The 14,412-nt window shown below is 42.9% G+C and overlaps 2 protein-coding genes across 2 annotated transcripts; both read right to left on the bottom strand.

Annotated features, from left to right (window-relative positions):
* Window positions 1-130: 130 nt before the first annotated feature.
* On the bottom strand, window positions 131-3,072 carry ASCL3 (achaete-scute family bHLH transcription factor 3). The gene has a single exon (XM_066552837.1). The coding sequence runs from the start codon at window positions 1,007-1,009 to the stop codon at window positions 470-472; it is 540 nt and encodes a 179-aa protein (XP_066408934.1). The 5' UTR covers window positions 1,010-3,072; the 3' UTR covers window positions 131-469.
* A 1,915-nt stretch (window positions 3,073-4,987) lies between these two features.
* On the bottom strand, window positions 4,988-13,473 carry TMEM9B (TMEM9 domain family member B). Its single transcript, XM_066552836.1, has 5 exons — window positions 13,310-13,473; window positions 11,567-11,658; window positions 9,759-9,867; window positions 8,759-8,893; window positions 4,988-6,155 (listed from the first exon to the last, which is right to left on the bottom strand). Exons 1-5 carry the CDS (start codon window positions 13,382-13,384, stop codon window positions 6,000-6,002), a joined length of 567 nt encoding a protein of 188 aa, XP_066408933.1. The 5' UTR covers window positions 13,385-13,473; the 3' UTR covers window positions 4,988-5,999.
* Between the last annotated feature and the right edge of the window lie 939 nt (window positions 13,474-14,412).

The following is a 14,412-nucleotide window of genomic DNA, read 5'->3' as shown; positions in this document are numbered from 1 at the left end:
TTCTTTTGGCATTTAACAACCCTCCTTGGAACCTTTAAAAAGGCACTTTAAAAGAAACACTGGCAATTAAAGTGAATATTTTAAGAAAGTGCATGTGAGATTAAATCAATAACATGACAGAAAATGAGAATCTCAGTCCCATAAGTAGAGAGATTTTATTTTAAAGCATGCAGGTTGTGATGATACATACAGTTTCTTTACACATATAGGTGTCACATTTTTAGCTTGGTGACAAATTTAGAAACTCGTTCTGATTTTCATGAATTAACTAAAGTCATTCAGCTGAGATTTTCCCAGTTGTCCCTCTCATATCTAAGTGTAGTAACTATCTGCAACATTCAAGCTCTTGTGTGGGCTGACAGTGACGTGTGCCACGATCTGCTCCCAAGGAGTGCCAGAACACACACGTCATTGACACAGTGGCTACTACATTCCCAGACAGGATACCTTGGGCTGGCTTTGGAACACTTCAGATCGTCTCCAACAACTGGGCTGGTTTGTTAGTGGCTTTAGGTGCTTGGTTTGGCTCCGTGACACCTTTTCCTGCCACCCCAGAGTCAGTGCACAGCACAGACTGGAGGTCCCTGATGTATTTTATGGCAGCACGCAGGGTCTCCACTTTGCTGAGCCGTTTCTCCAAGTACTCCTTGGGCAGGTGGTGCCTCAGCTTGGCATAGCCTTCATTGACACACTTAACACGCTGCCTTTCCCTCTCATTCCTCTTCCTGATGAAAGCTGAGCCATAGGAGTACTCACTTTTGTGGAGACTGGAATGGGGCATTTGGTAGGGAAAGGGGCAGGGCTCGCTGTAGAAGGTCTCTGTGATGAGATGCTCTGACATGAAAGGCAGGAATGCCAAATCTTCGGCCAAAGGGACCTGGCTTGGTGCTTCTGGGTACACGTGAAACGTGACCAGTGGGTCTGCACAGAAAGGCCTTGCCAGCTGGATGTGCTGAGCCTCAGCACAGATGAGGTTACAGTAGCTTTTGCCATCCATCAGGTTCTGCATTTAGCCTGGAAACACATAATTACAGAATACTTTAAACAGCTCACACTGAACAGTATAAAAAACTCACCCAGACTTACCAACTCTAGGCCTTGCTGACGTTTTCCAAAAGAGATTTTTTAAATGCATTTGTGACATTTGAGAATGATGTTGGAAGATCAGGTAGAACAAGACAACATCCCATTTGAAAAGTACAAGAAAGTGCAAGCAGTCACACTGATTAAATTAATACACAACAGATATTAATATAAAGCCACTAAAGTTTCCTAAAGGAAAGAGCAAGCAGCCTCCTTTCACCTCAGCTTTAGAAATGAAGAGACTCTACCTATATGCATTCCACATAGGTCTAGCTTGCTCCAAATCTACCAAAATTTACAGACAACAAATAAAGCAGGCCAACACCTGAGGCATTCTCCCTGCTCCCTTCCTCTCCCTGAAAAAAACTGAATCTATAATTCCAGTAAAAGACTCCCTATTCATACCAAAGAGCCTTCAAAGACAAAGTATTTTCTTCTCTATTCACTGGATGCCACATTCAATATATCATCTTAACAAAATGGAAAACCTGTGCAGAGAATGGATTTCAATCTTAATTCCATGTCTGTCAGGTATTACATCCACTCATACAAAGATTTACAAGAAGTTTAGAGATGAGAGAATTTACACTAAATCTAACACCTCCTTGGGTCCTCACATTCCTTCTCCACCTACCTGCAGATTAAACACAGACATGAAATTCTAAAAACAATCTTACAGCTAGAAATTAAATATTAAATATGTCATACTTATGAAATGAACACTTTATCAAAGGAAAAATGCATGTCCTAGCAATACAAAGAAGGGATGGCACACAGCAGTTGGGGCCCTGCTGGAAACCTGGAAGTCAGACTGGCCTACTCTCACTCCCCCTCTTCAGAGCAGCATTACAGCAGGTCTAACCACACAAATTACCCTGACACATTTATCAAAAAGATACTCTTGCAGTGGTTTATAAGAAGCTGCATTGTGGGGCCTTCCCAATATCATTATTCAAACAGCTAAACATCAGCCTAACTGCTGAGAATGTAATCACTGTTACCTAACAGCTTCCTTAAATACCTTTTAAACAACCACCTAATTTCTAAAGAATCACTATGAGCCACCCTCACAGACTGCAACCAATACTTGCCTACACAGAATTGATCCAAAAATGCTCTTACTCACCATCCACTTGTACATCCATACATTGTTGTCCAAAGCACTTAGATTCTATTGCATCCTCTAAGAGTGAAACCACACCTGAACATTAAACTAGATTACCAGAACCTGCTGGATTCCATACTCACAGAAATCTGGCAAAGCTTCAGATGATCCAATCACAACTCCATAACACAAATCCATCACAAGGGTATGGGGAAATATTTTCTACTGACTTCATACCTGCCACATTTACACAGAAAATATTTACTTGGTATGGACCTGTTCTCACAACATATTCTATGAAAACGCCTCTGTATGCAGAGTTATCTATTTTTCTAATGTACATATATTTCACAACAGACATCCTATGAGTGAAGAATTCATTTATAGCTGTTAGGCATGAGTGGGAGTCCCATGCATCTTAAACACGTACTTCTGTAGGTAGGCTAAAAGCATGAACGCACATCCATTTCACATTATTATGCATGTAAAAAACTCACATATTTTTCCATATGTGAATATACACTCCTCATAAAATGAAAATAGTAGACAACTATAAAAATCAACTTTCCCTTTTCTACTTATAAGACTGGCTTATTGCCTAAAAACTTTCTGCTGCTAACAACTTTAAAACATTGAGGAAGAAAAGTCTGCTACATGGCAAAAAAAATTATGGCACAACATCACTCCAGAGAAGGAACCAAAACCAACACAACCCCTCAAGAAGAGACACTTGCAGTATTTGTTGCTTAGTACCTACACTTCTGCTGTGTAACAAGGTTACATAAAACAGTTACCTGCTGCCTCAACACCTAACAAAATGTTAGGAACATTTTCCCCTTAGACTAGAGACTCACCAATCTTCAGATGAAAGTAAAATCCAGGGAAACAAGATGTGCTGTTTAAAGAGTGATGAATACCTGAAAATATCTGAATGATATTTAAAAAAAAAAAAAAAAAGATGTTAATGTTCCATTTTTCTTACTCCTCATTAAATAAGAGATCACATTAAACAGGATTAATTTAAAAGCTATGAAAACACTGTTAGTAAATGGCTGGTAGAAGTGCTTTACAAGAACATTGATATTCAGTGAAGATCTGTGGCTAGATACAGCAACATGCAAGTCTCTTACCTGAATTATGTAGCTTGTTCCACTGAGTCAATGACTGCTACAATTTATAGTCAATTGACAACATGCAAAGTAGCTTACAGTTAGATCTGCTCATTTCTGGTTGGGCTTTTCCACCCACATCACAGCTATGATGGCAACAAAACTTGGCATTAAGGGCTAGGAATTTTGAAACTGCTATTGAACACATCCAGATTACCTGAAAAAGTAATCAGGAATGCAGTTTGTTCACTTCCTGTTTGCCTTCTGTTGCAGACTACTACAGTAAGGTAAGGAAAATACAAAGCAGTATTTTCATTTATTGGCATTTTGTACTCTAATATCTAAATAGAACAATTGGCTAGAATTTAGGTAAATATTCAGTGTCAAGGCATAAGCAAACTAATTTCCATAGCTTCATTTTAAACATAGAAAAACAGCATTTATTTTGAAATTTGTGATGGATTTCTCTGCACTACAGGTGAGGACACATTATTAGCCAGCTTAATACCTTTAAATTTAATCACTGTACCTGCAATTTTGGGAAATTCTTTTAGTGTTGAGTGTAACATCACATAAAAGGGTGAATATATATAAGAAGAGAAGATTTGAAAACAGTGAGCCAACAGTAGCCACACAAGTTTTGCTTAAAAAGAGAAACAGTACAGAATCTATAATGCAATGTATACATGTACTTAGATGCTAACTATATAGCTGTCACATTATAGAGGTGCAGTAAAATAGGACACTTATCTTCAAAATTCCACATTTAACAAGATTGACACTTAGAACTACCTCATGGTTTGGCCCTTCTATCAATCAAAGCATAAACAAAAATCCAAACCCAAACCACTTTAGCTTAAAACTGTAAGATCAGAAATACTTCTACTAGCAAAAGATGGATATACATTCAGTCCTGCTTCTTGTGACTGTCACCCATCAAGGAAAGAGAGCTTCACCCTCTGCTGCCCCTTCGTGAGCCACAGTGCTGTATCCAACTTCCCCCTTCCCACACCAGCTTCAGGCCTCACAGGAAAGGCAGCCAAGAGGTAGAACAACTCCCAGGACTGGCATACTCAACAATCAAGGCATGTATTCCATAAACAAGTTGCATTCTCTTTCTTTAGTAGACCCTAAGTGTCACAACCAGTAACCAAACAGTACCAACTGAACAAGTTCCCACTCATTGGGGCCATGTTGAACACAAAAACTGAACCCAAGCCTGAATTCTTTTTCGACCTGGCAATCCTTGTGCTTTTTTTTTTTTTTCAATTTAAAGCAAGAATCCTGTAAATCCACCAATTCACCACCTGCTTTAAATCACTCCAGGTTAAGTCTGTTTTGGAAGTCTACAGGACTGGCATGCAAAGAAAGCTGTATACCTGTCTGTCCCCCAGGCATGGAGTAAGCAAGCCAAAACTGTCCTCAGAAACAGAGTATTCTTCCATGGACCACCTCCTTCCACACTGAACTGAAAACTGTCACACAATAATGCAACTACATATGCAAGCTACATCTGAGTCAGGGATTAAAAATTTCTTTCAATTAACAATTTGATGAGCCTTTCTTTACCTAATCACTGAACAAGTGCACATTTCTACTCTGAAGCGTGTTCAGAGGAGCACTTTTATAGATGGAATTTACATGCAGCATAGTGAGGGAGAAAAATGATGACAAACTGATAATGCAGATCCATTTTTCAAAAATCAGTTTTATCTTTAATTGTTACATTCCAAAGGGGATATATGAAAGTTAGTCATCCAGCAACTGTATAACCTCTGAAGAGAGATGAATACAGAGTCACAGATAAAAAAATACACCTAACTCCCAAGATGACAGGTGCTAGAGAAAGTATGTGCCTTACACCATCAATCCAGACAAATGCAGGAAGATTTTTATAATAAATATTTCATCATATACTAACTCCTGAGACTTTACCCATGAAAAGAAAGGGAAAGATTTTATAAGAGCTATCATACACCTACAATATATTAAGCTGTTAAAGCAAAATAGAACAAAATGTCAACACTGCCTTGAATGTGCACTGCATTTGAATTTATCTACATCACAGTACTTGAAATATGCAGCTCCAGGAGTCAGTGTCCACTTATGTTTTGCCTCAAGTCTGCAGACATCACTTGCCATACAAGCATCTTGAAAGTACGAGGGCAAGAAACCAAATGAACACAGTCAGCAGGGTTTCATTCTCTGAGACCAAAACTACACCGCAAGACTTTGATTTCCAGTACCTAGCATCAATCAGCAGAAAATCCAAGTATATTTACAAAAGATCTTTACATAAAGTGATTAGTGAGTTGTAAGTTATTACTGTGTTCCCAGGTACTTTTTAACCACATAAATAGTAGAGAAATATATAGTTAAAAACCACCATAAAGTCACAACTGTAAATAATGTACCACAGTGGCAACCCAAGGTATCTTAGGGTTTGTTTTCTTTTCAGTTTTGTTAGTAAAAGCCATTTGAAAACAAAGATTTAAGCTTTCGGTTAACTAATCTGTTTAAACTCCTTCCACTCCAGTACATCCCTTTATAGCTCAGCTCAAATACTTCTTTAATTTGTTGGGGTTTTTTTTAAATCAATAACAAATCATTCAAGAAAACTCTTGTGAATTGGCAGGATCAGGAAGACTTCTGTCAGCTCTTCGCACTAGTCCACACGCCTGGAGCTCCCCTCTGAGCCCCCCTTAGCTGAGCACCACGTGCCGGTCGAAGACGGACTTGCGCTGCTCCTGCACCTGCAGCTTCCAGCGCTGCTGCGCGTACTCCACCTTGTTGAGCACGTTGGCGCGGCTGCGCGAGCGCGCCAGCACGTCATGCGCGTTGGCGAAGGGCTGCTGGTCCTGCAAGGGTAAAACACCACCGTCACTGCTCACAGCTTCCAGCTCTGCTGGCCTGCAACACTCCACAGCAGGTGGGGGCTGGTTGGGTTTGGTCTTGCTTTAAGGTAAATGACATATCCCAACAAGCTGGCCAGTAACGGTGACCAAGCAGGTTTTTGAGTTGTTGGAAGCGTACTTCAATTCCTCATTGGCAGGAACTTGCACAGATTTCCCAAACTTCACTGTGCTGTTAATTACCTGCTGCCCAGGATCACAGCAGGCTTGCAACCATTTGCAGCCCAGAGCAGACCCAGGCACCCCCAAGACTGCGGTGAATGCACAACTGAATTGGGGTCAGTTCCCTGCCAGCTCCTGGCCATCTCCTGCCAGGCAGTTCAGGATGTTCACACACAGCTTCTATATCAAACCAACACACTCTGGTGTTTACCAAACTAAGCCTATTGTGCTGAGCTGTCTGAAAGCACAGTGTCAATACAGCTGTTGAAGTGACACAGCTCAACAAGAATCCAGTGCTTGTTTAACATTTACTCTCTCTGTTTTCTAACAGTACTTGCAAGGCTTTATTTTCTGCTAGCAAATATAGCCAAGTTATAAACAGTAAGAGCTGGAACTGAACTTCTTATTTGGCTATTTAACTGTTTGGGCAAAGTCATGCTGCTAAAGCTACATCAGAAAGCATCCTACACATAATGAAAAATAACATAATTACGTCCTATATTAAATAAAAAAGAATGTGAAATGTAGGGATACAAAAAGACAGTTTTTCCCAGAACACTTTTGAAGACATTCATATTAATGGCTACTTTCTGATATTACTGTGCAGAGCAGCTCAATCACAACTGTAAGCTGTACACAGATTATCATTAATGAGAACTACTGAAATGATTGCTCTGAGTCCCAAAGCCACAATGAGCACTAAAAAAATATTCCCATAGAGAACAACAGACAAGCTTTGATCAAAAGAGCTATCATCTTACCAAAAAAAGTTATACAAATGGAAATACCTAGAATGGGCATTTAACAGGAGACAGGGCACTTCATTCACAGGGAAAAAAAAAAAGTCATAATAGCAACACATGGTTTGCTAGTGTAAAACACATGGTGGGAGAACACAGGACAGTCTAGATGGTACTGGCCTTCCTGGCAAACAAGATTCTCAGCTCCAAGGCCAGATACTGTCAATTTCTAAGTAGACAATAAGGGGAAAAAAGAATTTAAGAGGAAAGAGGACCAAGGAAGTGGCTTACACTCATCACTTGCCACTGCCACCAATGGACAACAACAAAGAGAGAACACACTGCCTTGAAATTCAGAAACAAAATCCATGGATATGGTATTTTTGAAGTGTGACAAGAATATATCGAGAACTTGCAAGAGGGAAGGCAAGAATGGGATAATTCATAAGGGACCTTAAATTATGTTATGTTCACAGAACAGCTACAGCAAAACATAACACTGGTTAAGATGGACCCAGACTTTGAGGTAAATTCATTCTGCAGTTAACCTGAACTCTGCCATGGGACTTATTTCACTTCTTCCACCTAGAGTCAAAAGACTCACTCACACATGGAGCCATTAAGATAATTTATCTAAGCTAAAAATTTGTTTGAGATCTAGCATACCAGCACCAGCTCACTTAATTCAAGCATGAGCTGCCCAGTTTGCTATAAGAATGCACAAAGAGGAAGAGTCATTCAAATACTTCCTTTCAAAAAAAAAAAAAAAATCCAACAAACACTCAACCCAAAATCCTCCTAGAGGTGACTGGGAAAATCTTACTTTGTCAAAACAAAGACAGTTGAAACATGTCTACATGTAATACACAGGGAAGTAGGACAATCATCAGCCATCTTCACTTAGAAAGGTGTTTCTGTTTGCTAAGGGGATAATCAAGTACTCAAAATTCAGCATTTTCCTAGATAATAGATTTTATTAGCTATGCTTTATGCACCCTGATTTCATAACAAAAATATGTGATTATTACCCAGTGCTAGAGACTGGAAAGGCCAGTAATGACAGAAAATCCTATCACTACTGGACTGCTCCCCTTCTCTGAAAAAAAAACTCCTCTAACCTGTTGGAATATACTGTCACATTCTGATTTCTGGCTGTAATACTAAGAAATTATTTCATCATCCATTAGTATTCTCCTTCATTATAGCAATTTCTTCTTGAAGTTTTACAATCAAGAAACTCGAACTGGAACAACAGAAGATGCAACCCCCATACTTTCTTTTTGTAGAGAGCAATCTAAGCAGTAAAAACTTCCCATAATAATGATGCCTGGCAAGACTGGATCATTAACTCCTAAAAAGCTGTACTCCTGTATATTCTTATCTCCATTCTTACACTGTTTCTTCTCTGTGAAAACAACCTGTGCCTAGAGCTGGCATAACTGAAGCAGCTCTCACTGCTCCCCAGCCCAGTGAAAAATGAAAGAGTTACTTCACAGAAGTCATCACACACCTTTCTTTTCCTCTCCCAGCAGGAAAAGCATTTACACTGCCTGGCAAAAAAAGCTGCCCACCCCAAATAATTAATTATCAACCAACCAATACCAATTTTCATGCTAACCAAGTGCACAAAGACTCTGGTGAACTCACCCCAATGTCTTCATCACTTTGTATGAGCTGTGAATGCCCAAGGAGGCGCCTCTTTAGGATGGGTTCCACCAGGGTAAGGTACACCATGTACAGAAGAAGCAGGCCCAAAATGGACAGGTATATGATGATTGTCACCTACATAATGCAAGCACAGTTTACACCAAGATTGTGACTTTCCCTCCTACTCTCACAACAAGCAGCAAGGACCAAAAGATGAGTACAGGTGAAGTTTGATCTTTGGTAGTGTCAGCAGATTATTTAAAACTCAGAAAGAAAAGACTACAACATGGTATTAGAAAGGTTTAGGGCAGCTTGAAACAGTGAGACCTTGCAAAGAATCTTAGGCTATGCCTCTTTAAACAATTCAGTGTTACCCACCAAGACAACTGTCCAGCCTGGCCATTAAACAGGTGACAAATTTGGGGCATCCCCCACTGATCTCCCTTTGTCTAGCACAGACCTGAATTCAGCCACCAAGCAAAACAAAAGACCAAACTTCTAAAATCCCAAAATAAAGAAGTCTGTGCTGTCAAAAACCAAAAGACATTCTGCAGTCTATTCGCAGCAATCCAGGCCTCAATGGCTCCAAGGGGACAAGAATGTGAAGAGCACACAAAACATGTTAGTACAAACACAGATAAAGAAAATTTATAGTAAGAAAGTTAGGCAGCTGTGTAATGAGAGGCCCTCTGAAACCATAAGGAAAACAAAGCCCAAAGCTTGACAAAATGTCTTAGAACACTCAGAGTTTTAGCAAGGTGGAAAGTCTGATCTCAGGAGTGGAGATTTCAATAAAGGGTCTCAGGTTCACTTCTTCAGCTAAAGTTTGATGCTATTGTTACTGCTCAAGATTGTGAACAACTACTACAAAAAAAAGTTATATTTTAGGCTACCTTAGAACAGTGTTCCCTTTAAAAATACCATTTCTCTAAAAGACAATAGACGTATTTACTAAACAGCTGAACTCCTTGATATATGCCAACAGAATTACACTGCTTACCTTAATTGTGACTGAGCTTCTCTCCTCATATTTGCACTCACAACGTAAACAATAAGCTTCTACATCAGGTCCAGGGACAGGCATGGGCTCCACCACATGGAGACAGTCACTGAGGAAACACAGAAACTGCCCAGTCAGTTTTGAGCTGGCTTTAGCTGAGCTGTTCCACTCTGCTGCAGCAGCTGAGAAGCTCAGCTTGCTTAAGCTCAGTTGTTCTAAACTGCAAGTACAAATAAATCACTACAGCACAATTATGTCACTTAAATGAGAAATTCAGCTACTGACAAGCTGCTAAACAAGTTTTAAGATCTTTCTAACTCAATACAATGTCTTCATTTTTCAGAGAAAGTATTAAAGCTCTTTGCAGAACAAGTCCAAGGATATGAATCCAGCACAATGCATTATTTGACACTGACATCATGGATAAAAGTAAATTTCAGCTACTAATTCCCCTTCTTTCTTCACCATACTCAAAAGAGCCTTATTCCAGCCTTCCACTGTCTGAAGGGAGATTAGCTTCTCTTTGACACTCATGAATTGAATTTCTTTTTTCTTGACATCATAAGGTACAGACATTGGGGAAATAAAAAAGGAAGTCAGATGGGCTGTTTCTCTAAGCACCAAGACAGTGAATAAAGAACATTCAGCTTTCAGCAAAAAGCATTTGACTTAAAAGATTACCACATGTAAGTCAGTTCCCTGTGGAAAAGTTGACAATATTATGGGCTCTCCACAGCACAGCATTAAAACCCAGCTGCCATGAGACAACTGCTTCCAACAACAACTTAGATAATGCTGCTCTTCCTGCTGACTCAGGCTGTTATTCAGAGCTCAGACCCCCAGGTCCCTGCAGAGCACTGAGAGAACCAGGATCCTGTTTCACCTTTCTCCTGGTTACCTCAGTGCTGGCACAGTCAGCAGCAGGGAGTGAAACACAAGGCCTGAAGTGACAGCAGCAGCCTGGCACTCAACACTTTACTGGGCTAAATTACAGTGCTGCAAACACTCAGCCAGGCACCAGCTCATCTCTTCTGTCTTGTTTGTACTTCTTCTTCATAGCTGCAACTGCTGAGTGCCACCTCACAGCGTCTGGAGGGGAGTGGAAGGGTTTATTTTTCTCATTTATGTGAAAGCAGAACTAGATTTTCCTCTGTGGAAGAATGCAGCATTCAAGCTACAAAAATCAAAAATTCATGCCAGGCACAATCTGTGCAATTACTGTTCCTGTGACTGAAAGCTTGTGTCTATACACTGCCCAAGTACTGCAGAAATCTTGTATGTTGGTTAAATGCAGTAGAAAGTCTCTTACTGAGAACATAAGAAATATTAATATCAGCATTTTTTTTCCTCCAATTTGCTAGAAAGTGCAAAATCTACTGGAACCTCACAAAACTCCAGAAACAACAGTTCCTAAATGATGGGATGGTTTTCAAGAGTAGAGCAAGCAAAGACAATACTCCCAAGCCCCAGTTCCAGGTTTGTGCTCCCTTGCCTTTACACCATATTCCAAGTCACTGCATTCAAAACACATCACCTTCTTCCCTTCTACTACTTCCAAGTCTAAATAAACAATTAAACATGCAAGCAAACAAACCAAAAGAGAAGACAGAACAAAAGTTAGAGGGTTTAAGCCTTGTCCCTTGCTAGAGCTGAATTCTGGAGTACTCCTGAAAGAAAAGCTGCAGTAAGTTATGGAAATGCTCTGCTTTGTCCTGGCACCACCACAGGAGATCCATATGTAATCTCTACAGAACAAGGCTTTAACCAGTAAGATTTATTATCATTTTGTATGTGCCACACACACTCACCAGTCTTTCTGTGAAACATTTTTGTTGTAAATATGGCCTGAGTGGTCCTTGTAAGGAGGGCAGATGCATTTACACCGGACATCCTCAGAGTTCTGGAAGTGAAGCAAACAAAGCAAACAACACACTTAGAACCAATTATCTTATTACGTAATTTATATTATCAGGGGTACAGAAGGCATTCTCCACATATGACTTGACATATTTAACACAAATTACTTGCAAGTACCTCTGAACAGTCTTACTCAAGACTTCCTGCAAGTTTAAGAACAAGAATTACTTCAGAATTACTAAGTGAGTAGAGCAATTTGTCAAGTACACTGCTATTTGAGATAGAAACACATTCTTGAGGGAGAAAAATTGAGTTTAAGCTAATTCCTCTTTCCAAAAAAAACCACACATGCAGAAATTGCTGATGTTGATTGCTCAACTACTCAGCTTACGAGGACAGCTGCTTGTCAGATACAGTGATGAGCTTAAAAGGAATGAAAGAATGCTGAGCAAATAACAAGAGACAGAGGATAAACGTGGCTTATCTAAAGTTCAAGGCAATTTCTAGTGGCAATACAAAAGAATGTGTGAACAAGTATTGGTAATGAACTCCTGTACTGAGCAGCCAAGTCAGAGTAACACTGAGCACAGGTCAGTTGGGAAACCCTGACTGCACTAGCACAGAATCATAGAAAGCTCTGGGTTGGAAGGGATCATCCAGTTCCAACTCCCCTGCCACAGGCAGGGACACCTTCCACTATGCCAGGCTGCTCAAAGCCCTGTCCAAGCTGGCCTGGAACAGTGCCAGTGCCCCACCACCCTCACAGAGAAGGCTTTCTTCCTGATATCCAACCTAGCCCCACCCTCCCTTCAGTGTAAAACTGTCCTGACACTACCTGCCCATATAATCAGTTCTTCTCCATCTCTCTTACAGATTTCCAGTACTGGGAGGATTTCGAGTACTCCAACTAGGTCACCTCTTCTCCAGACTAAACAATCCCAATTCCCTCAGCCTTTCCTCACAGCAGAGGTGCCCCAGCCCTGTGATCCTTTCCATGGCCTCCTCTGGACTGGCTCCACGTCCTTGCAGTGCTGGGGAGCCAGAGCCGGGTGCAGCAGGGCGGGGGGGGGTCTCAGGAGAGCAGTGTAAATCCAAATCCCATGTACCACATCCTACACCGAACCTGCTCTCCCCGCGGAGGGGTCAAACCGCAGATTACCGTTAAAAAGGAGAACATCCACAGGTGTTTGGGGAAAATTCAAACGCGGGTGCTGTGACCGTAGAAGTCCCGGTGTCCCTGCCCGCCGCAGAGACCCGCGGGGACAGTCCCGGGTATGGGGGCAGCGGGGAGGGCCAGGAGCGGAGCGCCCGCACCCAGCGCGGCTGAGCCGGGCACCGAGCGGAGCTCAGCCCCACCCAGCCCCGGCAACTCCATCTCCACTCGTAGTTTTGTGTGACGGTGTCCCCGGGCGCCACGGCAAAGCGACAACAATGGCTACGAGCTTACCGGGAGCGCAGGAACCGGGGGCGGCGCCGAGGCCGCGCCGGCGGGCCCAGCTGCTCCGCCGAGCGGGGCAGGGCAGCGCCCGCACGAAACCGGAGGCTCCCTCCTTCCCCTACAGCCGCCCGGGGCAGCAGTGGGGCCGGGAAGGCGGGGCCACCCGCGGGAACCGAGAACCCGGCGGGGGCGGCGGACGGAGGGAGGGCCCGGTACCGGGAGCACCGCCGTGACCCGTCCCCCCCGCCCCGCTCACCTTGGCCTCGGCGCCCAGCCCCGCCAGTGCGGCCAGCAGCAGCAGCGAGCAGAGGCGCGCCCCGCGGGCCGCCATGTCGGGCCCCGGCGCTCTGTGGCCGCTTCACCGCCGCTTGTGGCCGCCGCGCCGCCGCCGGGCCCCCGCCGCCATCACTTCCGCCTGCCGCCGCCTCACGTGTGGCGCCGTCCGCGCGTGGCGGCGTCCCCGCGGGAACGGCGGCGCCGCACCGTGGTTCCGGGCGCGGGCTGGCCTGCACAAAAATATTCCTGGAATCGTGGAATCGTCAGGGATGGAACTTCCCAGGTCATCCAGTCCAAGCACCAAAACAGCACTGTAACCACTAAACCGTGTCACCCAGCGCCAGATCCAGAAATCCCTTGAACATCTCCAGGGATGGCCACTCCACCGCCTCCCTGGGCAAGCTGTTGCCAGTCCCTGGCCACGCTGACAGCGAAAGAATTTGTTCTAGTGTGTAATCTGAATATCCTCTAGTGTGTAATCTGAATATCCCCTGGCTCAGTTTAAGGCCATTTCTTCGAGTCCTCTCACTGCAGACACAGCAGGAGAGAGCAGCCCCCAGCTCACGGCAGCCTCCCCTCAGGCAGGTGTAGGGAGCCAAGAGGTCTCCCCTGAGCCTCCTCCAGGCTAAACAAACCCAACTCAGCCACTCCTCGTAAAACACATTTACACATTTTCGAAGCCTTTCAGGAGCCTTGTTACCCTTCTTTGGATGCACTTTGTATCAACATGTCCTTTTTGAAAGAGAGGTAGGGCTGACTGGCCCTTAGTTCCCACAATCTTGGCCCTATTGGAATGGGTTTAATCCAAGAAGCGATTATTAGTACCACTCAAAATGAGGTGTGTGAGCAGCACATAACCCAGTTTTTACTCATCTGGACACACAGTTATATAAATCTTCATGCCTTTTATAGACAGCTATTGTCGTTATAGAGCAAGAGTTCTATTGTCATTACATTGCAAGGGTTCCATATTGCTAGAGTTTCATACCTCCTTGATGTTTCTTGTAGGTAGCTCCTCTAGGCACTGACTCTTCCTTGTCCTTGCAGCAGCCAACTGACTCCAGTTCCCACCAATCCACTCTT

The sequence above is a fragment of the Molothrus aeneus genome, chromosome 6, assembly GCF_037042795.1.
Source record: "Molothrus aeneus isolate 106 chromosome 6, BPBGC_Maene_1.0, whole genome shotgun sequence".
Taxonomy (NCBI): domain Eukaryota; kingdom Metazoa; phylum Chordata; class Aves; order Passeriformes; family Icteridae; genus Molothrus; species Molothrus aeneus.
The sequence above is the reverse complement of the archived record's forward strand: the minus strand, read 5'-3'. Positions and strand labels throughout refer to the sequence as shown.